Source organism: Ahaetulla prasina, chromosome 1, assembly GCF_028640845.1.
Source record: "Ahaetulla prasina isolate Xishuangbanna chromosome 1, ASM2864084v1, whole genome shotgun sequence".
Classification (NCBI taxonomy): Eukaryota; Metazoa; Chordata; class Lepidosauria; order Squamata; family Colubridae; genus Ahaetulla; species Ahaetulla prasina.
Window position 1 is genome coordinate 321,218,083 of NC_080539.1, and position 24,813 is coordinate 321,242,895.

Genomic DNA, 24,813 nt, shown 5'->3' on the forward strand with positions numbered 1-24,813 from the left:
AATTATGATGTTAATGAAAAAGTAACTTTATGACCAGACTTTGCATTTATAATCTTTTCAGGTCTCTATAGCAAAGGAAAGATGAAGTAAGATCATTAACATAGTGGTGATTTCAGTACCAACTGCTTTGATTAACAAGTTCTGTTCCCAATTGTAGTCTCTAAACGATAACTACCTATATTCATACTTATATATAAGAAACACTGACGTTACAAGAGAAGTAATTAGCAAGATTAGCTAAATGAAAAATTTGCAAGTTACTAGCAAATCTGATTGATACGGATCAAATCTCTATGATTCTTGTTTGACTTGTTTTGGAATTTCTTTCAGGACAATGAATTGTTTGTTGGGAAGGGGCACTGAAAAAGTATTTTTGAATTATCAGCCTGATTATTCATGAGCTGTGCATTCTCTTTAAGAGCAGGTTTATCTTGAGATCCAGATCTGTTTTGATTACCTAATCAAGTATATCAGTGAGTTCTGAAATTACTTTATTGAATCCTGTTTCCTATCAATAGGTAATTCTCATTTATCAACCACAATTGAAACTGGCAACTTATATAGAGGCTTTAAAACGTATTGCCTGAATAATTGCGTGATCTTAGAAAACTGATTCAATTTGAATTAATTTTCTAGGCTTCGACCTTATAAATACATTAAGTATGTTACTGTTATGTTTTCTGTGTACCTGAGTAAAGATATGGGGTAAAGATTGGGGGAGCACAATATAAGTTTAGAGCAGGGATGTGAAACTCGCGGCCTGCAGGCTGGATGGATCACACGCTGACCATGCCCACGCCCAGTTTAGCGAAGGGGGAAAAAGTCCCAATACGTCATGTGACGATGTCATGACGACACGAGCTTGACACCCCTGGTTTAGAGCAATAAAGGTCTTCAGTTGGATCAGAGAGCAAACTGAAATGTGCTCTGTCTCCTATGATGCAGTTGTATACATAGAGGTAGTTCTTACTTAGCAACCACAATTGGGACTATCAACTTGGTGATTAAATGAAGCAGTCACTAAGTGGAAAATCAAATGACTGCAAGGTTTATTGATTTTTCATAATTATTTTAATCTGTTTTTAGTCTGTTGGCTTTATTGTACATGGCTAGAATCAGTTTGAAGTCAGGCAGTACCTACATTGAATAAATTAAAATGAAAATTTTTAGTATGTTCTATGGTAGAACAGAAATTGTCAGTGTTACAGTCACTCCTATATCATAATTTCTCTGCATTTGCAAGGAAGGTAAAGATTTTCAAGAATTTATCCACTTTTTGTTGGGTGTACTAACATCTTCAAAAAAAATGGTTTTATTGATCATTTGCTCCAAAATCATGAAAAGAAATAGGAGGAAAAAAGAACTCATAATTCATTGACTCTTCTAGGTTGGCAGTTGCTTCATTATAATTAAAGTATTTCCCTTGTATTTAATAGTTCAGCTGTTATTGCTTAGAATTTGCTTTTTAAGACAATGTTGGCACAGAAGGTCTTAGAGCAGATGACATTGGTGTGAAGGGATGCAGAAAAGAGGAAAGGAGGGAGATACTTGAAGAAATTCACCTTACAAACATTTGCTCAGCCAACTTCTAAATTAAGTCAGAAATCATGAAATATTATTGCTTTTTTAAACGGTTAAGTTTTTGTACACAAGTGTCTTCATTATATCCGTAGGCATATAATCAATCCTAGGTTCCAATTGCCACTTTGCATGACATTGATATTCTTAATAAACTATGAAGCCTACTAATATGTGTTTGTGGAGACTAATTCATTCTGTTAATAAATATTCCTTATACATATTCATTACTCTGTAGTGTAAAATGTTTTGAATAAGTACCAGACTCTATGCTATGCCAAGGAATGTCTGGCTGATCACTCAATCTTGCTATATTTAAAAAAAATATAGTCAGTAATCAAATGAAGGCATTACTGATTTGATACCTTAATCCTTTTCACCAAAGCAGTTTACCTACTCTAAATAACTTCCATTTCCAAAAGTTTTTCTCCATACATGCATGGTTTTGTTCATAGAGCAAATATGTGTCTATGTGCATGTGTGTAAGAGCTAAGAGCAAAATAATAAATGTTTTTAACCTCTTTATTTCTTGCTTGACCCAATCATTATCAACCTTCACTTTCCCATCCTTTGCAGATGTATTTATGCATGTATTTTGAAGGACAAAACTCAGAAAAACTTGAGATTTTGTGATGGATATCAAAAATGGACTTAAGTTAGCCATTAAATCCTTAACAGATTTAAAGTTCTGGATATTTATTCCCAAGTCTTGATTAGACTCAACTAAACTATATAATTATGCTGTATAGAAATTTGAGAAAGCTAATTGCTTAGTGCTTGTTGTTCTGACATCCAAAATGGTTGTCTTCCAGAGATGAATTATAAAATGGTTGGTCAGAAGCTTTGGCTGTTTATTCAAGTGATTTGGAAAGGAGTGCCTCAGACAATTTGGCTGGAATTTATAGTTTTAAGTTTTCCAGCCCAACCCTTCCTTCTGAGTTGAACTTTCAGGGCATGGTTCAGATGCCTGGCTTTTTCCTGTGTGCATTGTATGCACACATCGGTGCTATCTCACAATCTCTTCTAAATCTTCCTATGTATTCCTTGCACAAGGCCAGGAACTGACAACTTATTGATAAAAGAAAGCTACATTGCCATATTAGAATAAAGTCACACTATTAAATATGGTACTTCTAGAGCAAAAATTTTCTAAGGCCAGAACTAACTAGATGAATTTTTCAAATGTGCATATGAGAGTCATACAAGAATGTGAGTATATTGTAACAAGTATTTTCTTCCACAGTAAAGATACAATGAGGCTGCTAAACTTTTGTTGAGATTCTGGTTAAAGGACATTATGCTTCAGATAAAATGAATGAAATAAATATATTCCATGCTAATATTAATAATTTCAACACAATGTGATTAACTGTAATAAATTAATAAATGAACTGTCCATGAGATTTCCCTCCCCCCAACATTTTAAGACCAGCATAACCTTCTGTTTATTTCATTGATATAAATAGAATTCTTATATTTTATTCTTATACATTCCCAAAGAGAGACCTTGTGTTTCAAAACTATAGACTATTACTATAATGTATACCTTGAACTGGGTTTGATATTTGAAACATATTTGGCCAATATGTTCATATATTTAATTGATTATAGTGAAAGGAACATTTTAACCTGTAACTTGTGGACTTGGACTATATTGGACTATATTGGTGGTGCAGTTATTTTTTTCCCCAGCTTATAGGCAAACATCCACAGAGTTCCAGCATAAACCAAAAATTTATTTGAGAGGATTGGAGGAAAGACAAAAAAAATAAAACATCAATGATAATTTAAGTGTTCCTGTTTATACAGTATATAATAACTTGATCCAGAGTCATATTCCAGGTAGAAGAGAATATGGGAAATCAATATATTTCATGCTATTTAAGGAGTTCTGAATTAAGGAAGAAAAAAAACCTGGTTATTTGAAAATGCCTGTGTTTTTGATTAATTTTGAGAAATTGCAATTCTGTTGTTTTCCACAGGGAAAAGAAGAAGAGAGGCATATAAGCTGTAGCCATACAAAGAGCCTGCAGTATCAAAGCTTAGGAAGCATTGTGGTCTCTGCCCTGTCCTGGCTCTGCATTTGTAAGGGGAATAGGAAACTACAGGCTAGAACTGTGTCCTGACCTCTTGGCAACATGGCAGCCAAGATACTTGGCTGAGTACCTGTTACTTCTTCTATATGGACAATGAGCAAATCCATTCTCAAAAGATTATTTTGTTAAACACTAGCTTTATATCTATTAAAGCATTACAGACCCTGACAATTCTAGGAAAAGGCAGTTAATTTTTGAAGCTATCTACTTAGAGCATGCCCCTACTTGCAACTTTTTTTCCTTGTACACAAACTCTTCTGCTATATTATTCAATATTATGAGTTTAGATTTGGCATTGTTGATGCAAGTACCATAAAAAAATTATGCTACCTGAAGAGAGAGTTAAGCTGCTCGTAGTAAACTGTAGGTTGTGGTTTTTCCATTCGTTATCCTCAGTTATAAATGAAGGTATTACTTTAGTCAAATAAACAAAGAACTTTGGATAAAATGACCATGGACGTTTGCCAAAAGAACTGTAATAAAATATGCTCACTCTACAGTTTAGTGAATATATTTCTTTGTGTTGCTTTCAAAGACATATCATTCATCTTTTCACAGTAAGACTTTTGTTTCTGGACCATGTGGTCACCAGGACTTATAAAAGTTTAAAGGTTTCATATTAAAATTTATTATCAGTATCTTCCTTTAAAACGAAAGCTACTAAATCTTATTACAGTTATCTGTATGTTGATATCAAGGGAATACTGTCATCTACTTTGTATAATGTTCCCAACGACCAAATCTGCCCTAAATTGCCACACATTTCATTCTCAAATGTACGGTACTTGTGCCTGGTCAATGTACATCTTATTTGCAAGCATTTATAATGTACTCGATGCTGCAAACCAGGGGACATTAAATTTTAATCCAGATATTTTCTCCAACTTCAGTTCAGTTGTTGCCTCTATGTCCAATAGATTTCTGGAAAAAACTATTTGTAATTTGTCAATGAGCTTTGTTTGTGACAGGAGTCCAACCTTTAAAAAAAAAAAAACCACTTTGAGTTGCTTTATTCCTATCAGCTCAGCCCACTATATCCAACCTCACCTGTCTTTTTTTGTACCTGAGCAGTGGCAGATATCACAAGTACCTCCTTTTAAAAAGATCCTGTGGGAATATGATCTTGGACACTTATTTTCAGTCTCTTGATATAATACAATTTTATACTGTTACTATTTGTTTTGCTAGTTTTTATAATCTTTAAAATCAGAAATATTCAAAAAATTATATACTATTAAAATATTTGTTCAGAGACCCAGTTTGGTGCAGTGGTGAAGCTTCAGGCTAGAAACCAGAAGACTGAGTTCTAGTCCTGCCTTAGGCACAAAAGCCAACTGGTTGATCTTGAGCCAGTCTTTCTTCAGCCCTAGGAAGGAAGCAATGACCGACCACTTCTGAAAAACCTTGCTAAAAAAACTGCAGGGACTTGTCAAGGCAGTCTCTGAGAATCAGACATGATTGAACAGAAGAAAATAAAATAAACATGTTTATAGTCATTTAAATGAGAAATACTCTGCCCCTGTCCTGGCTCTGCATTTGTAAGGGAATAGGAAACTACAGGCTAGAACTGTGTCCTGACCTCTTGGCAACATGGCAGCCAAGATACTTGGCTGAGTACCTGTTACTTCTTCTATATGGACAATGAGCAAATCCATTCTCAAAAGATTATTTTGTTAAACACTAGCTTTATATCTATTAAAGCATTACAGACCCTGACAATTCTAGGAAAAGGCAGTTAATTTTTGAAGCTATCTACTTAGAGCATGCCCCTACTTGCAACTTTTTTTCCTTGTACACAAACTCTTCTGCTATATTATTCAATATTATGAGTTTAGATTTGGCATTGTTGATGCAAGTACCATAAAAAAAATTATGCTACCTGAAGAGAGAGTTAAGCTGCTCGTAGTAAACTGTAGGTTGTGGTTTTTCCATTCGTTATCCTCAGTTATAAATGAAGGTATTACTTTAGTCAAATAAACAAAGAACTTTGGATAAAATGACCATGGACGTTTGCCAAAAGAACTGTAATAAAATATGCTCACTCTACAGTTTAGTGAATATATTTCTTTGTGTTGCTTTCAAAGACATATCATTCATCTTTTCACAGTAAGACTTTTGTTTCTGGACCATGTGGTCACCAGGACTTATAAAAGTTTAAAGGTTTCATATTAGAATTTATTATCAGTATCTTCCTTTAAAACGAAAGCTACTAAATCTTATTACAGTTAACTGTATGTTGATATCAAGGGAATACTGTCATCTACTTTGTATAATGTTCCCAACGACCAATTCTGCCCTAAATTGCCACACATTTCATTCTCAAATGTACGGTACTTGCACCTGGTCAATGTACATCTTATTTGCAAGCATTTATAATGTATTCGATGCTGCAAACCAGGGGACATTAAATTTTAATCCAGATATTTTCTCCAACTTCAGTTCAGTTGTTGCCTCTATGTCCAATAGATTTCTGGAAAAAACTATTTGTAATTTGTCAATGAGCTTTGTTTGTGACAGGAGTCCAACCTTTAAAAAAAAAAAACCACTTTGAGTTGCTTTATTCCTATCAGCTCAGTCCACTATATCCAACCTCACCTGTCTTTTGTTGTACCTGAGCAGTGGCAGATATCACAAGTACCTCCTTTTAAAAAGATCCTGTGGGAATATGATCTTGGACACTTATTTTCAGTCTCTTGATATAATACAATTTTATTCTGTTACTATTTGTTTTGCTAGTTTTTATAATCTTTAAAATCAGAAATATTCAAAAAATTATATACTATTAAAATATTTGTTCAGAGACCCAGTTTGGTGCAGTGGTGAAGCTTCAGGCTAGAAACCAGAAGACTGAGTTTTAGTCCTGCCTTAGGCACAAAAGCCAACTGGTTGATCTTGAGCCAGTCTTTCTTCAGCCCTAGGAAGGAAGCAATGACCGACCACTTCTGAAAAACCTTGCTAAAAAAACTGCAGGGATTTGTCAAGGCAGTCTCTGAGAATCAGACATGATTGAACAGAAGAAAAGAAAATAATCATGTTTATAGTCATCTAAATGAGAAATACTCTGCCCCTGTATACAATATCTAAATTATCTGTGGTCTGTCTGTCTATAGCATATGCTCTTAACATCTATTTTTTAAAATGTACAACTATTATATATACCTGGCTTTTATTAATCTTTTACATTTGCACAACATTATAGTTTGCTTTCACATCATCATCCTTGTGATTATTATTTGAAATTATATTCTACCTTTCTGCCTCCTCCAGGGTGGCTTTTTACTTTAGAGATAAAAAACCCTGAAACATGCATTTCTTTAGATCTGTCCAATATCTCTACTGGTGAGAAGAAACCTACTTTTGTGACAAGACCTTTGCAACATTTAATAGCATTAAATTTGAAGCATTGTTTATAGGCCAAATATAGATACATTATGATTGGATTATTACTAAATATTGAGCAAGATCCTTCCTCATAAGAAGAATCAGGGAACATAAACAAGATAGCTGCAGAACTGACAAAGAAAAGAAACACTATTTATTCTCTCTTTAAAGAAAAAACATGTATTAGTAAAGTATTGAAATGCATATAGTCTTAAAAAAGAAAATGCTGGAATTCAAAGAAAACAGTCTTAAATTAAAAAATAAAAACTAGAATGAGAAAAGAAAACATGGATTACACCCTCCCTTTTTCTTTCATTTGCATCTGCAACCATGGGCCATGGTTTAGATCAGGGCTGTCAAACTCCTAGCCTCCAGGCCGGATGCGTCACATGCTGACCTCACCTACACCCAGTTTAACAAAGGGGAAAAAGTCCCAATATGTCATGTGATGACGTGAGTTTGACACCCCTGGTTTAGATATTTGAACTTTATATCAAATGTTCTTATTTGTTGCCAGATTCTATCCCAAAACTACATTCCTGACAGCTAAATCTGCCTTGCTGTGTGATATATTGTATGTAAGCAAGCCATTCTTGCTTGAACTTAATTAAACCATCTCTTCTCTGTCATGCTTGTAGAGAAGGCTGGTACTTCCTAACATGGTGATTAGTATTGATGAGGAATTCCTTCTCATTCGCAAAGGAAATATTGTGGGAGTGGGGAAAAAATTCCTAAAGAAGAAAAACAAGAGGTCGATACTGAAAAGCTATTCATGATTGATGTCTCCCCGCCCTTCACCCCCAAAGAACCTTCCTGGCTCCTCAGTATTTGACCTAAAGCCTGGGTTGTTGCTTTAGTTGAAAAACATGTCACTTGTAGACCCCTTTGCCTCTTATAAAGATGGAAAATGAGTCAGGATGTTTGGTACTTTACAAAAAGCTATTTAGCAATTTCTTAGCTGAGGTGGATTTGAATCAACATGTTGATGGAGCTTCATCATATCACTCACTGAATTCTACTGAGGCAGTACAGGAAATTGCAAGATCAGAGTTGTCTTGGCAAGTTATTTTGGCTACTGAGAATACTGTGAACAGGTCATAAGAGGAAAAGACCTGATCTGGTAAATCCAGAAAGATGCAAGTGGAAAACGTGCATCAAGATATTAGCTTTATTGGCAGATCTTTTAATTCCTGGGCTTTATCACCTTATTATAAGCAACAACCCTATGCCTGATTGGTGCTTGTACATTGTTTCTTACTAAGAGAAAAATAGAGATGTGTCATGTTCCTGTTATCGTTCAGTTTCCCACTGTTACCTGCTTGGAAAGGCCTGAAAACTCCTAAGCACATTGAAGTGGTTAAGTTTCCCACAGGCTTTTAGAAAGTTAACAGGGAGGAGAGGCAGGTCCTGCCTGATGGGATTTCAAAGTGAGCAGATTCTTTGAAGTTTCGTTTTAGCAGCTGCCAGGTATTTTTCCCTCAGCTCTGCGTAGTCTTTCTGAACCAAGTCTTCCAGTGCTGCATTCTTCACTCTGCATGCCAGTGTTTGTGCAAGGGGGAAAGGAAGAAAATAATTAGTCAAGAGCATAAAGTATTTTACACACTTTTATATTATTTAAATTTGTTTTGGGACAAGTCTTCTCAGTTTTTTTGTATGACTCATCCTAAACCACTTGGTGGTTGTGGGTTGTTGGTTTTTTTTTTTTGCTTAACGATATCCCACTTTTCCCTGTTGTGCAGCTTAGATTTTCTAGCCTAGTGTTTTCATTCTTTGCCCTCAATACACAATGCATTTTGTAAATTGAACCCTGAAATCTCTTGAAAGAAAGGGGATCTGTCTTACTGAACAGCTGGGAGCTGGCCTTAGTGGAGAAAATCCAGGCTTCTTGGTATGTTTCAGAGTTCTGAAAATTCTGGGGCTGGCCTAATGCCAGATATGCTTTCTGGGAAAGGCTGAATATATGCTTGATGCCTTAGGCTTCTTGTCTGCTGCACCTGTGTTTTGAGGCAAGATGGAAAGTGATTTCAATTTACCTCTCCTTAGTTTGGCCTCCATAATTTCTAAGGTAAAGGTAAAGGTTTCCCTGTCAGTTATATCCAACTGAAGGGCACAGTGCTCATCTCCATTTCTTGGCTGACGGAACCAGTTTCAGACAGTTTTTGTAGTCATGTGGCCAGCATGGCTATACACCAAAGTGGTACCTATTAAGCTACTTGCATTTGCATGCTTTTGAACTGCTAGGTGGATAGGGTTTGGGGCAAGTAACGGGAGTGCACCCTGTTGCGCAGCGCTCAGGTCTCGAACCAGGCTATCAGCTCTTCAGCTGACAAGCTCAGTGTCTTTAACCACTGAACCATTGCACCATCTCCATAATTTCTACCTTTTTCTTACATTTCATTCATGTTTTCCAATAAATAACAAAGTATAAAATTGTGCATTTTTAATGTAAGATAGACTTTAAAAATTGTAACAGGAGTAGATCTGAAATTATAATGTGGAATATGGTTGATTACTTCTGGAAATCTGAAGCATTGAAATCCTGGTGAAAAACAAATGGATAGTTATGTATGAGAGAAAATTAGTCTTTGTGTATTTTAATGAAAAATGACTGGTTTGCATTTATATGAAGTGGAATGTTCTTATGATTTTCATTCATATGTCTGAATTTTATAAGGCAATATTTTTACACAAAAATACTTAGGTTATAAAAATCCCAGTACTGTATCTGAAAACTGGGCAAATTGTACAGAAAGTTATTTTACAGACTTCTCTTCAAAAGTCTCAAAGGACTTCTCTTCAAAGCTTTAATACAGCCACATCTTTTGGAAGGTTCGTATAGTTGTTTAAAGTGCTTCCCATTTTCTATACAAGTCTGTAAATGTATAGACAACACTTTTACTGGTACCTGAAGTAGTTAAACCCAATTTAATGGACTATTTGGGGACAGAACAGTCTGTTAAATTGAAATGTCCATTAAATTCATGTTATTGCATCTGTTTCAGTTTTCATAATTTGCACAATCAACTGACATAAATAACATCATTTACAATACAGTTTGGATTTAATGAACAAATACTCAATTTAATAGGCAAATCCTTGATCTAATGAACATTTATGTGTGAAACTGATGTACCAAAGTTGGAATGAATTTTCATTGTGGAGTTTTTAAAACAAATTTCATAAGTGGATGCAAAAATTATTGAGAAATGAAATGTGTTTCATCGTAGGTAATCTCAGTAATTAATATGTTCCATCAGAATGGGTCAGTGGGCAATTACTGAAAGTTGAACAGGTATTTAGTAGTCAAGACTAAGTCCTATTTTGTGCATTTTGTTTTATGGCTTTTGCTAGTTAAAAGAAAAACAGCTGTTTACTGTGTGATTCTGCTAAAACGTATCAATGCTGCTAAACATATCAACACCATAAGAGTGATTGCCATTACTATCTCTCCTCCACTGATTCAGTCAATGATGGGATGGGGACACCGAACATCTTAAACCAGATGATTTCTCACTTTTCCCTTGCTTTGATTTCTGTAATGTTTTCATAATTGGTCTTGAAATTGTATTTTTTATGAAATTAAAAAAAAACTGAATATTTTTTGGAGTGGGAGCAAGCCAAATATTTTCTAACTCATATAGACCAATATAAAATGTAAAGCTCTTCAAATAAGTCCAGATACATACTTTTGGCTGAGTAGAAAGTCTCCTTCCTTTTTGGCATTCCCTTTCTTTTCTACTCCGTGGCAGTTTACGATGTTCTGAACTCCTGAGCTCTCATTCTGCTCCCCTTCGTATCACATGCATTGCCCGTGCACTCTTCCCCTTATCTAATTAGGTTTTTAAAAGCTTTCATTTTCTCTCCAGCAAAAAGACAAGTTTGCCTTTGCAGCAGGTATAATTAGCATACGCTTGGAAAGTCGTCTCTGTTAACTTGCTATTCATCCTTTAGACCAGGGGTCTCCAACCTTGGCAACTTTAAGCCTTGGCGGACTTCAACTCCCGCAAAGAGTTGAACTTCAACTCCCAGCAAAGCTGGCTGGGGGATTCTGGGAGTTGAAGTCCGCCAAGGCTTAAAGTTGCCAAGGTTGGAGACCCCTGTTTTAGACAAATTATGAAGTCAGCTCATTCGTTCCCCTACAAAATTCTCCTGAACCTCTTAGTTCTTCTGATCCTGAGCTTCAGCTGCCTTTTCTCTTTCCAAAGTATACTGCCTGAGATTAAGTTAGCAGCTTCACCTCAGATTCACATGTACTTTGGAACTGAGTGCTAAAATCATTTAATCAGATTGCCTTTGGGCTTCCTTTGTAATGTTTCACTTCCTTATTTCAAGCTACTGATCCAGTGTTGCAAGCACAAATTTAACACTACATGTGTGCCAGTATTCTGTTTTGGATCTTCAGGATAAATTCCTGATGGAGGAATCTGTTATAAGATTGTTCTTCCTAGACTTCTAGAGCATTTCTTTTGGTGACGTTTCTCTTTGGAACAAGTGTTAAAGCTAAACATGTTTCAGCAGCTTGTCTCCTGCAAGAGAAAAAGTATGTCTTTGGTCTAGCTTTTCTTGCTTGCAATTAAAGAGGGATGATATGAATTCTGATCTCCCACATATTTCTATCTGTTTCCTCCATATAGTATCATAGCGGAAAGGAAAGGAAAGGGGGAAGGAAGAAAAGGAGGAAGGAAGGAAGGAAGCAAGCAGATGGCTATCATATCAATCTCCGTTCCTTACTAGGGCTAGTAGAACTATGGCATTCTCAGCAACAGTCCTTATTTCTACCTCTTCTGGAATAGATTATACTTTGAAAAGTTGTTTCAGAATGAGTTCTTCATATGGAAAATCCCACACAAGATGTTTCTTGGGGTAAGCCAAGATACAAGCAGAGATCAAACGAAGTGTGAAATCTGCATGTGTGCACTTAAAATTTTAAAGACTTATGCCAGTTCCACGTTTTCAGCAAATTTCTATAATCTGATCAATATTTTCCTTGTTTCCCAAGAAACATGGACGTAAAAGCAATCCTGGATCTAGAATAGCTTATTAAACTACTTAGCAAGAATTGCTTCAGAATGGAAATGGCAAAATCCATCATTATTTCCATATAGAAGATAGATTATATAACATCCAGCAAACTTACTTGGGGCATGTCTCCACTTTTTCCTAAAAACCAGGCAAAAGGATCATTTCCTTAACAGAGGTTACAATCTATGGTGCTATCCTTTGATGTAGAATCAGCTGAGTTTTGCTGATTAAAGGCATTGCATTTGCTTTCCAGTTTAATATGAGAAGACAAAATGGCCTCTCCATTGGAAGAATCAATCAAGATATCAGCCTCACCTGTTGCTCCTCATGGAGATATTCACTGTCTTATGCAGATACCCTTCCTGAGATTTGAGTCCAATGAAATGCCAACTGATACTATGGTTGTTAGGTTGGCCTCATTGTTGGCCTTGTGGAGGCTACTCAACCTTAGTTCTGGAGAGCATTTGGAGAATGAATGGTCATCGTGCTTATTGCATTATAGTATTTTTTCTGATTATTTTAAAGGTTAGTGTCTTATTCTGTTTATCTTTTAATGATACAAATCGCTAGGGATTGCTTTTTGATTTTGCTGGCATTCAAATATACTAAAAAAATGCATGATTAGAAAATTTATGAAATATATAACATAACATAACATAACATCAGAGTTGGAAGGGACCTTGGAGGCCTTCTAGTCCAACCCCCTGCGCAGGCAGGAAACCCTACACCATCTCAGTCAGATGGTTATCCAACATTTTCTTAAAAATTTCCAGTGTTGGAGCATTCACAACTTCTGAAGGCAAGTCGTTCCACTTATTAATTGTTCTAACTGTCAGGAAATTTCTCCTTAGTTCTAAGTTGCTTCTTTCTTTGATCAGTTTCCACCCATTGCTTCTTGTTCTACCCTCAGGTGCTTTGGAGAACAGCCCGACTCCCTCTTCTTTGTGGCAGCCCCTGAGATATTGGAACACAGCTATCATGTCTCCCCTAGTCCTTCTTTTTGTTAAACTAGACATACCCAGTTCCTGCAACCGTTCTTCATATGTTTTATCCTCCAGTCCCCTAATCATCTTTGTTGCTCTTCTCTGCACTCTTTCTAGAGTCTCAACATCTTTTTTACATCGTGGCGACCAAAACTGGATGCAATATTCCAAGTGTGGCCTTACCAAGGCATTATAAAGTGGTACTAGCACTTCACGTGATCTTGATTCTATCCCTCTGTTTATGCAGCCCAGAACTGTGTTGGCTTTTTTAACAGCTGCTGCACACTGCTGGCTCATATCTAGATGGTTATCCACTAGGACTCCAAGATCCCTCTCACAGGTACTACTATTGAGCAAGGTACCACATATACGGTACTGGTGCATTTTGTTTTTGGCCTAAATGTAGAACCTTACTTTTTCACTGTTGATTTTCATTTTGTTAGATAGCGCCCAATGTTCAAGTCTGTCAAGATCTTTCTGTAACTTGAGCCTATCTTCTGGAGTGTTGGCTATTCCTGCCAGCTTGGTGTCATCTGCAAATTTGATGAGTTCCCCATCTATCCCTCGTCCAAGTCATTGATGAAGATGTTGAAGAGTACTGGGCCTAAAACAGAGCCTTGGGGTACTCCACTGCATACTTCCTCCATGTGGATGTAGTTCCGTTGAGGACTACACGTTGAGTGCGGTTGGTCAGCCAGTTACGAATCCATCTGGTGGTGGTGCTGTCTAACCCACATTTTTCTACTTTATCTAGTAGTAGGTTATGGTCTACTTTATCAAATGCTTTACTGAAGTCCAAGTAAATTATATCGACAGCATTCCTCTGGTCTACTAATTTTGTCATTTTGTCAAAGAATGCGATAAGATTAGTCTGGCATGATCTGTTTTTGACAAACCCATGTTGGCTTTTGGTTATTACTTTGTTTGCTTCTAGTTGTTTGGTGATTCGTTGCTTGATTATCTTTTCCAGAATCTTCCCCGGTATTGAGGTCAGACTGATAGGTCTGTAGTTTCCTGGATCTGTTTTTTTTCCTTTTTTGAAGATGGGAACTACATCAGCTCTTTTCCAGTTCTCTGGCAGCTCCCCTGTGCTCCAGGATCTTTGAAAGATATAGTTCAGTGGTTCTGAGATCACGTCTGCCAGTTCCTTCAGAACCTTGGGGTGTAATCCATCCGGTCCTGGTGATTTGAACTCGTCTAGGGTAGACAGGTGTTCACTTACCATTTTCTTCCCTATTTTAACTTGTGTTTCTAATCTGTTTTTTGTAGTGCTGTTTTTGATAGGTTGGATTGTTTTTTCCTTTTGTGTAAAGACAGATGCAAAATATGAGTTAAGTAGATCTGCTTTCTCCCTGTTGTTTGTCATCTTCTTGCCACTTTCTCCCAGCAATGGGCCAATTGTTTCCTTGACTTTTTTCTTGTTTTTAACATATCTTTCTGGTAGATAGTCAATCTTGTGGTAACATTGTCTTATCCTTTGAGCTTATGGGATACGTAGAGAAATGTTATAGTTAGCTTGACTTCTTTGCTCATGGTGTCAAGGATTTTTTCTTGTTTTGCTTATCAATTAGGCTCTTTGATAGTTGTTTTGCTGGGGCTATAGTAGTCCTTGTTCCCTCCAGTTTGTCCTGGTAGAAAGGAGCACCACCTCAATGTGAGGAGCTCTAGCAAGGAGTCCAATTTCCTTTTCAAGTAGAAAAAAATGCTTCTTGGTTTTTGTATTTTACATCTTGCATTATGTTAGATCTATACTGGCTACCCTGAAGGAAATGAATTAATGTTGAAGATTTATGATGTATGTTGTATGAAGTATATATATCCCAAAGAGTTTTAAATGCTATTCTACTTTTTCAAAATTCAGTAAAATGTGGTTTTGTTTTCTGGGTTTTTTTGCCTGTCAGCCTCTTCATAGCCCATATGTCAAAAGTATGTTGTTGTCTGGAACTGAGGAGAATAGTTTTTGCAAATCTTCCTTCTTTAGTAAAGGTATTTGGTAATTTTCATGCTATGCACTAAGAAAACTACAAATGGTGTGCATGCACGCCTATTTTCAGTACATTCATAGCTGTGGGATATTGTTTCATGTTATATAGCATCTTGACAAGCTGAACTTCAGGTATCCCACAAAAAGTTGGGGAAACTTTGGCTTTCTTTTTGTAACTGAAGCAAAATTCATGTCTTCAAGTGGAAGGCCTGCTTTCAGGGACAAAGACTCTATCCCATTGGGATTTTATTTGGTTGTCATTTTTCCAGTAGCTTGAAGTCACATCCCAGTGTTTGGCCTGGAGAAGGAGTGGGCTTGACCCAAGAAAATGTTATATGATCTTCAAGTGCATAAACAAAAGTTAGTGGAAATTCTGTCACAGTGGATATATTTGTTCATTACAATATTCAGCGCAGCATTGTGACTAGTGCCTGTTGTAGGCTTGTCCCTGATATTATTGTAGGATTTATAAATTACAGTAACTGATTTTTTTCCTTTACAGCCTATGGTAGGAAATATAGTCCTTTATTTATTTTTCTATAATTATCACTCTGTGGCTCCTCAAGCTTTACAGAGGGGGATAGATTTTTTACTCACAGTTTGTTGTTTTCTACAATGTGATCTTAGCAATATACATCTTTTATCTATCATGATGAGGAGATTTCACATCTTGCTGAAATGCTATGATCTCTAAAAAAAAGTGAAGTTTTAAATGCTATCTAGAATTGATTCTGAATGAGGAAGAAAGTTCTGCCAGATTTTCTCCTACATATTTGAGTTCAGAAATCAAATTATGAGATATTTTTTGTTTTCCTACAAAGTTCTCAGACTTATTAGACATAGACTGAGGCATTCATAGAAACAACTAAAAAGATACCTTCTTCTAAAGTTTAAGATAGACACAGGAAATTATGGTCTTCCGAATAAGGATACCTTGCCGTTCCCACCAGCCCTAGCTAGGAAATTAACAGCACTGAAGGGTCATAAGTTCCTTCACATGTGGTTTAAGGGTAGAGCAAGAGCTATAAAGAAAAAGGAAGTAGCATACATTATTTGCCCAATTAATTAAGAATATCTGGTATAGTAACAGATATTCTTTCTTCTAGTTCATGGCCCCCAGTTTTTGGGCACCAGAAACTGGTTCTATGGAGAAAGGTGTCAGTTTTGGAAGGCAATTTCAAGGCAAGATTCGGATTTTCCCAGCTGTGCCAACATGACATCCCTAATAAATTGGAACTTTGAGGAACCTCAAGCCTTGGAGCTTTATTTCGTTGGGGGTGTTCCTTGGAACCCTGACAAAAGTTTTTTCCATGGACTGGCGTGGGCGTGGTTTTGCGTGCTGCCTGTATCCTGTGGATGGAGTTCCACTTGTTTGCACGGCCCAATTGCTAGTTCAGGGATCACGGATTGGGGACCTTTGTTCTAGGTCTCAACTAAAGATATAAAGGCCTGGGGAAAACAGAGACAATTTTATTTTGGTCATAGACCAGCATGGAATTAATAACATAACAATTACTCTAAAATAGAAATAAATATAATAAGTCATATTGATACAATAAAATGATGTAAAGATTAAAATTATTAAGGGAAAATTACAAAGAACAGGAATTGAAACACAACAGAATCCTATAAAATTACAATTAATTTTACAATAAAGCTAAATGCTATACATTCTTAGGATAGATAGCCGTAAGTAATACTAGAATTATAAAATGCCATGAAGATGCAAACCTATGCTACGCTATATTAAAACTAAAACTTGCTGAAGCTATGCTAGGGTTTGTTGGATTAAAAAGAATTATGGTTCAACCAATTTAAATGGCTTCTATCTTACTGGGATTTTGAAGGGCCTTAAAGACTTGGCTCTTTGCCTGGCTTTTGGAGAGGATAATTGATGCCCCTCCACTCTTCTTTTCTGTTCCTCTCTGCCATGTTGTCCCTTTGCCTTGTGCTGCTTTTGTGTTTTAGGTACTCTCTGTTTTTTAAAATGTTTGTAAATCTCCTAGCCTCTGGGAGTCGGGTGGCATATAAATTTAATAAATTATTATATGCACAATTATGTAAAATCATCAGCTGCTAGTTCTTTAGCTGGTGTTGGCCTTCCTCTGCACTGAGCTCTTCCCAAGAACCTAGGATTTTTCAATATATTTGTGTAGCATTTGTACAAATCAAAGCAGTGTGCTCTTTTGTAATTGACAAATGGAAGTTATTAACCAAGTAATAGCAAAGTAAAACATAGAATGATATATGCATATTTAAATGTAAATGAGAAAAAAGTAGGAGGAAAGAGAGAGAAAAAGAAAAATATATACTGAGTTATAGAACCCCAGTTAAGGCTCAGCATCACCTCACTTGAAGGGCTTGTTTACATTTAATCATGGCTCTGACACAAAAATGGGCTACATTGTGTGAAATTCCTACCACTGGTCAACTAGCAATAAGAGTACAGTAATTGGCTTCCAGCCTACCCCTCTACTGCATGATATATAGGGGAAGTATATCTATCACATAGTTTTCTAGTTTCCCAGCAACACATGACTCACAGTTTCAATTTCCATGTCACTGCAAGTATAGGTAGTCTCAACTTGCGACCACAATTGAGCCCAAAATTTCTGTTATTAAATAAGACATTTGTTAAGTGAGTTTTGCACAATTTTACGAACTTTCTGGCCATAGTTGTTAATTGAATCACTGCAGTTGATAAGTTAGTAACATGGTTGTTAGGGACGTGGTGGCACAGTGGCTAAGACGCTGAGCTTGTCGATCAGAAGGTCGGCAATTCAGCGGTCCAAATCCCTAGCGCCATGTAATGGAGTGAGATACCAGCTTCTGCCAACTTAGTAGTTCGAAAGCACGTAAAAAATTCAAATAGAAAAATAGAAAATTCAAATTCAAATAGAAAAATAGGGATCACTTTGGTGGGAAAGTACCTCATGCCTCCCACCGACCCGTACGCTCGCACAGAGAGGGACTTCTCAGGGTGCCATCCGCCAAACAATGTCGGCTGGCGGCTCCCAGGGGAAGATCCTTCTCTGTGGGGGCTCCTACTCTTTGGAATGAACTTCCCCCTGGTTTACGCCAAATACCTGACCTTCGGACCTTTCGCCGCGAATTGAAAACATATTTGTTTGTTTGCGTGGGGCTTTCTTAATTTGTCTAGATTTTGAATTTAAATTTTATTTAAGTTTTAAATTGGGGTTTTTAGATTTTAAATATTTTAATTTTTCGGCTCAATAGTATAATAAGTTTTTTAATTTAGTTTTTAATTGTACATTGTTTATTTTTATCTTGGCTGTACACCGCCCTGAGTCCTTCGGGAGATGGGCGGTCTAGAAATCTAATAAAATAAATAAATAAATAATAAATAAAGTAACAATGCTCCATGCCCCTTCGCCGTTTAATCATGCCACATGACCACAAAAACGTTTTCAGACAGTGCTCTGGCTCTTTGGCTTAGAAATGGAGGTGAGCATCGCCCCTAGAGCTGGAAACAACTAGCATGCATGTGCGGGGGAACCTTTACCTTAGCACGGTTTTTAAGTGAATCTGGCTTTCTCATTTATTTTGCTTCTCAAAAGGTTGCAAAAGGTGATCGCATGATGACCCTAGGACACAGCAACGGTCATAAGTATGAGCCAGTTGCCAAACATCTGCATTTTGATCCCATGATCATGGGACTGCTACAAAGGTCTTAAGTATAAAAATGTCACTTTCTCCAGTGCCATTGTAACTTTGAATGGTCACTAAACGAATTATTGTAGGTTGAGGACTACCTATACAGAGCCACAGTTCTTTCTGTATCCTGTGCAACTTTCTCTCAAGAGGAGGGAGGGGATGACATTACAGTGAACAGAATTTTCCTATGCGATCTGTGTTTTGATAGACAGGGCCCAATGGGAGAACCACATTGATATTAATATTAGTATTATAAGTCTTAATGTTAACTTTATCTATTGGCCTATTAGAAAACAAATATCTACAGTGAAAATATTTTTTAAAAAGCAAGAATAAAAAGTATAACAGCAAAAAAAAAAAAAAAAAAGGACAACAATACATAGGCAATAGAAGGAGTCACAATTTTAAAAATTGGATTGCATTCCAGGAACTACTGGATCTTATAATCAGTTTCATATGCAAGATCTGTCAATCTACCACCTGTTTTGCAAACAAATGTGCTTGCTCTAGAAGAATGTAATACCACTGCAAGGCTCATGAAGTCAGACTTCAAAGCAATACAGTGAAACTTCCACTGATGTATAGCATTGTATAGCTGGACTCCCTCTCCAGAGAGCAAGGTTGTAATGGTTTTATCTTTAGAAAAGACTTTTGCTTTTCTATTTGAAAATATTTCAATTTTTTGAAATATTTTTTTCATTTATTTGAAAATTAATGAAAAAAAATTAATGAAAAAATAAATTTATTTGAAAATCTTTTTCTGAGAAAATGTTAATGCTAGTATAATGAATGAGACAAATTCAAGTTTAGCTTTCTGAGGCCTCATAACCTGAATACCTACATACACATTTCTTTGTTCTATCCTGGTGTTCTCTTTTTTATTTGTTATGCATCCTAATATATCCAGGTGATCCACATCTAAATATTAAAAATTCTTTTGAATCTCATTCAGACATCTATAATCTCCAAACTGTGCTTTTGCAGTTTGGATCTTTGCATGGTGTGTGTTTGTGGTGTGGGTGGGTGGGTGTGAACGAGAGAGGGGGGGAGGGAGAAAATGGGAGGGGGAGAGAGAAGGGGAGAGGGAGAGAGGAATGTACTGTAATTTATTTTGCAACACTAATTAAAAATAAGTTCCAAACTAATGCTAGTGTCATGGCTGGCAGAATACTGTTACTTAAGAAAAAACACACATACATACACACAAACACCTTGATATAACAACTTACTGAAAACTCAGTAATTTCCAAACAAAAAATGGCTCTTTAGGGTATTTTACGTAAAACACTGTCATGTTCCATGTCTTTTTCAATTGTGAAACAGATTTTTTCACAGGAATCTGATTAGGTTAACATTTTAACATGTCAGACATCATATCTTGATACTGATTTAATACAGGTATGGTATGCCATTCTACTATATAAGGCAATTGCATGGTAACCTCACAAGCTGAATAACAGATCCCCAAATTAATATAATGGTTGGAAGAGAAACAGTTGCCAAGAAGGTCACTCTAGGTTATCCTTGAGGTGATCCAAACTATTGGACAGGCATGTTCAAGAAGAATACTTTAAGCACTTGGAGCTTAAACAAAGGAAGCATCAATTGGTTTGAATTATTAAAAAAACTGCCTGTTTCAGACATTCTAGAAGAATCAATGTGTATTTGTCTGCAGAAATACTTCCTCAGCAAAACTATATTACAAGGTCAGGGATAAAATGATTTCTACAATAATAGGCCTGTATATTCTGAGCCACAGCAGACAAACAGGGATCAGCTAGGGCAGAACATCTGGCAGGAATATGGAATATGAAAGCATGGCTGAGTAAATTTACAATCCAGAAATCTGAACAGTTTCTTGTTCTTGAGACCTCCTGGAATACAATACATTTTTAGTATTTGATCATGGATGAAAAGTGAAACGTTTTCAAAGAAAAAAACCAAAAAATTCTAGTTGCCATTTGGAAAAGCATCTTTGGGACAACCATGACCTGAATGATTGAGAATCTCCAGTGACACTTATTCATAAGTTTCTGAACTTTTTCCAAGTATTAAGGAGCAGGATTTGGGTGTGTATCATAATTTGATATACTGTCAAATCTTACAATACATTCAGCTGCTAACAATTCAAAAATTAAACTTCCTTGGTAATGATCCCTAAATAAGCTACAAACAAAGCTGCAGTAGACACTGCCTCCTGACTAAAAAAGAGGCTGTGTTTCCAAAATAATGAGTTATTTCCTACATCCCCCCAAAAAACAGGAATACATGATAAGCACAAAAATATCTTTACCCAAGAGGTTTCATGGTATAACCCATATAATATTTTTTTTCTTTGATTAGCAGGCTATGGTGAAGGCTATGTTCTTTGTTGTGGGACTGGCAACATTTTTATAACTTTCAGGTCAGCAAGTAAAAAAAAAAAGATAATTGGGGGTACTGTTTCTTAGTTTTCAGACATTACATTGTCACTGTAAACATTTAAGTGAAACTGTTTTCATTACAGATCGCTACAATCTGACAGTTTTGCCTGGGAAGGGGATACAGAGAACACCATACATAGTAAGTTGATAGGAAGCCAACCAGTGCATCCCAAGACCCCGCCAAGCCTCGGCAGCTATCAGCTCCATTTTGCCTTGCAGCAGCTCCAACAACAGAAGCTTCAGTCACGGCAGCTTTTGGACCACAGCCGAGCACGGCATCAGGTGACTAAGATGCATGCATGGAGCTACATATTATTTGGAAAACATATAGGCAAAAATAATCCCATCTGGAGTTGAGCCAAATATGGCAAAAATTAGAATCGGGTATTCTACGTTTGCTTCGATATATAAGTAGTAACAATGGTATTGGGGCTGGAACTTCCATCACTAAGCAGTACAGTCATAAAGTGAGGATTGGGGGTTCTTAAACTAGTCCCATGTAGTTTGCAACCAGGCCAGAAGGCAGAGAAGGAATGCTAAATAGGGGAGAGTGCATAGAAGGCTGCAAGGTGTGACGAATACAGTGGAGCCAGAGTGGGAAAGGGATACAAGCAACTTACCGGAGTGACTTGTGACTTTCCACATTAATTTTCTTTATAGAGAGCTGGTAGGGAAGGTCACCAATAGCAATAGCACTTAGATTTATATACTGCCCCATAGTGCTTTTAAAGCACTCTGGGCAGTTTACAATGTCAGCACATTGCCCCTAACGATCTGGGTTTTCATTTTACCGACCTCCAAACGATGGAAGGCTGAATCAACCTTGAGGCCCAACAGGATCAAATTCCAGGCTGTGGACAGAGTTTGCCTGCAATATTGCATTCTAACAATTGCATCACCAAGTGACCAAATTATGCTCATCTAGAATAGAATAGAATTTTATTGGCCAAGTGTGATTGGACACACAAGGAATTTGTCTTGGTGCATATGCTCTCAGTGTACATAAAAGAAAAGATACGTTCATCAAGGTACAACATTTACAACACAATTGATGGTCAATATATCAATATAAATCATAAGGATTGCCAGCAACAAGTTATAGTCATACAGTCATAAGTGGAAAGAGATTGGTGATGGGAACTATGAAACAATTAATAGTAGTGCAGATTCAGTAAATAGTCTGACAGTGTTGATGGAATTATTTGTTCAGCAGAGTGATGGCCTTCGGGAAAAAACTGTTCTTGTGTCTAGTTGTTCTGGTGTGCAGTGCTCTATAGCGTCGTTTTGAGGGTAGGAGTTGAAACAGTTTATGTCCAGGATGCGAGGGATCTGCAAATATTTTCACGGCCCTCTTCTTGATTCGTGCAGTATACAGGTCCTCAATGGAAGGCAGGTTGGTAGCAATTATTTTTCCTGCAGTTCTAATTATCCTCTGAAGTCTGTGTTTTTCTTGTTGGGTTGCAGAACCGAACCAGACAGTTATAGAGGTGCAAATGACAGACTCAATAATTCCTCTGTAGAATTGGATCAGCAGCTCCTTGGGCAGTTTGAGCTTACTGAGTTGGCGCAGAAAGAACATTCTTTGTTGTCCTTTTTTAATGATGTTTTTGATGTTAGCTGTCCATTTGAGATCTGACTGTGCCCAGTGCCCAAATCGCAATAACATGACAGCGAGGATGCTGTGATGGCTGGAACTTTGAGGACCTTTTGTAAGTCTCCTTTTACAGCACCATTGTAGCTTCAAATGGTCGCTGAATGAATGGTCATTAAGCAAGGGTTACCTGTATTTTGATTTGCATTGTAATTATATCGGCATATAAAGAAAGAGTGGGGAAAGAGAGAAAGAAAGCTTAACAGCATTTAGGTTGCACAAGAAGTCAAGAAGCAACAGAAGGGTATAGGGACAAATAGTTCTGAACAGAAATTTGTACTATTTCTAATCAGGTTAGTTTTAAAAATTAAAATAACAAAACTGGGTTTTCTGTCAGAATCACAGCCCTGTAGATTTTTGTACTGATCAATGCATTGGATTTTGTATCTTTTAGTGTCAAATTTCTTTTTTCTTTGGGTTATATTTATTAGAATTTATACACTGCATTTCATTCAGAGAAGCTTAAGAGGATATTCCCTCTTCCGTTTCCCCCCCAATACCAGCAACCCTGTGTGGTAGGCTGGGCTGATAGAGCATGACTATCCAAAGTCATCTATTGGGCTTCTTTGTCAAAGGCAGACTGGATCCTGGATCTCTTGATTCCTAATCCAACACCTTAATCAATATTGTAAAAATAGGTTTTCTTTCCCAATATATTTACAGTCTGTCTAATTTCTTTCATGTATTATTTAGTTTTAATAACTTAAAAGCTTGGAAAATATATTACTAAGTACGCATGAAATTATTTTAAAAAGCATGTTTTTTTCATTGTGCCTAGAATAATCAACATTACCCTTCATGTTAGCTAGCCCTACTTAGCTTGTAATAAGTAGTAACTTTAGCTAAAGCCTAACATTGCACAGTTTATTTCCATGAAGGAAATATGGCATAGTAATTGCTTTGTTTCTTTATGAGATCATACTTGAATCTATTGTGCAACTGTATGGTTTTTCTAGCTATTTTCTTAGCTTTATGTTTTAAAAAATGCTCTACCCCAAACTATGAGCATTAGGTAGAGAAGAAAGCCAAAAATGAACTCCTGTTGTGGTTTCCTAAAACATTTTGGACAGAAAACTGCTAAGGGGGTAGGGGGGGGGGAGAGGAAGAAACCTCCAACAGACTGATAATTTCTATGAGGTCTGCTCATATAGCTTCTCCCTTCATTTTCAGCTCTTTCCAACTTTTAGTGAAGGAGAAATACTAGGCATGTTTTTAATGTCTATGCAAGGGGAGTCTGCTTGGGTAACCTTGTAAGTTAACTTGTGTGAAGGGGGCCACGATGCTTGGCTGTTTTAATTGCTGACATGGAGATGATGTTGTTCTTGGCTTGGGGCAAAGCCATTACTCAGGAGTTTCTCTTCAAGTGATCCTTTGTTAAGCTTCTGTTTGCATCTCCTGCACTCCCTCTTTCAGGCCCTCTCAGCACAGACGTTCTGTGGTAAAACTTACAAAGCTTATTGCCACATCGCAGGCACAGGAAATACTGAAGTTTCCATTATTAAAGGAAAGGGCTTTAATGCAGAAGCTCTTGCTTTGCCTGGAGTAATAAAAGATTGAAATGATTTAAACGTTAAAAAAAAACAAACCACCAGGATTATAACTGGATATTCCTGCCCTCAGTAATCAGCAAGTTTACTGTTAAATTTCCTACTAACCTTAGGGAATAAGAAACAAATGTCTACCTAACTAATTTGTGTAAGTTTTTCCATTCATACAGTCAGGTCAGATAGGGTGGACACATTCCTGGTTCCTACCCTTAGCTCCCATTAAATATTGCCATTGATGGGAGCCAGGAGGCATGCCTTTTCTGTGACAGCCTCTACCCTATGGAACACTCTTTCCCTGAAGTTCAGTAGGTCTTTATACTCCTAGCCTTCCTCAAAGCTTTGAAACTTTCCTCACCAAGGGCTGGATAAGATTAGGTGACTGCACTTCAGAAGTTTGATTTGGTGTAAAAGTTTTCGTTTTTAATGTATTCATTTTTATAGTTTTAATACGGTTTTTATGCTGTTTTAACATT

At 36.7% G+C, this 24,813-nt stretch overlaps 1 protein-coding gene across 14 annotated transcripts in view; it reads left to right on the forward strand.

Moving 5' to 3' along the window:
- Window positions 1-24,813, forward strand: part of TTLL5 (tubulin tyrosine ligase like 5) — a 161,499-nt gene that overhangs the window by 89,650 nt on the left and 47,036 nt on the right. For 10 of the 14 annotated variants that reach the window (XM_058162389.1, XM_058162391.1, XM_058162396.1 and 7 more), the window contains one exon: window positions 21,226-21,424. In XM_058162389.1, coding sequence (XP_058018372.1) covers window positions 21,226-21,424 — 199 coding nt within the window. The remainder of the gene's footprint in view (window positions 1-21,225; window positions 21,425-24,813) is intronic. The other 4 variants (XR_009152625.1, XR_009152624.1, XM_058162400.1 and 1 more) reach the window with 2 other exon arrangements.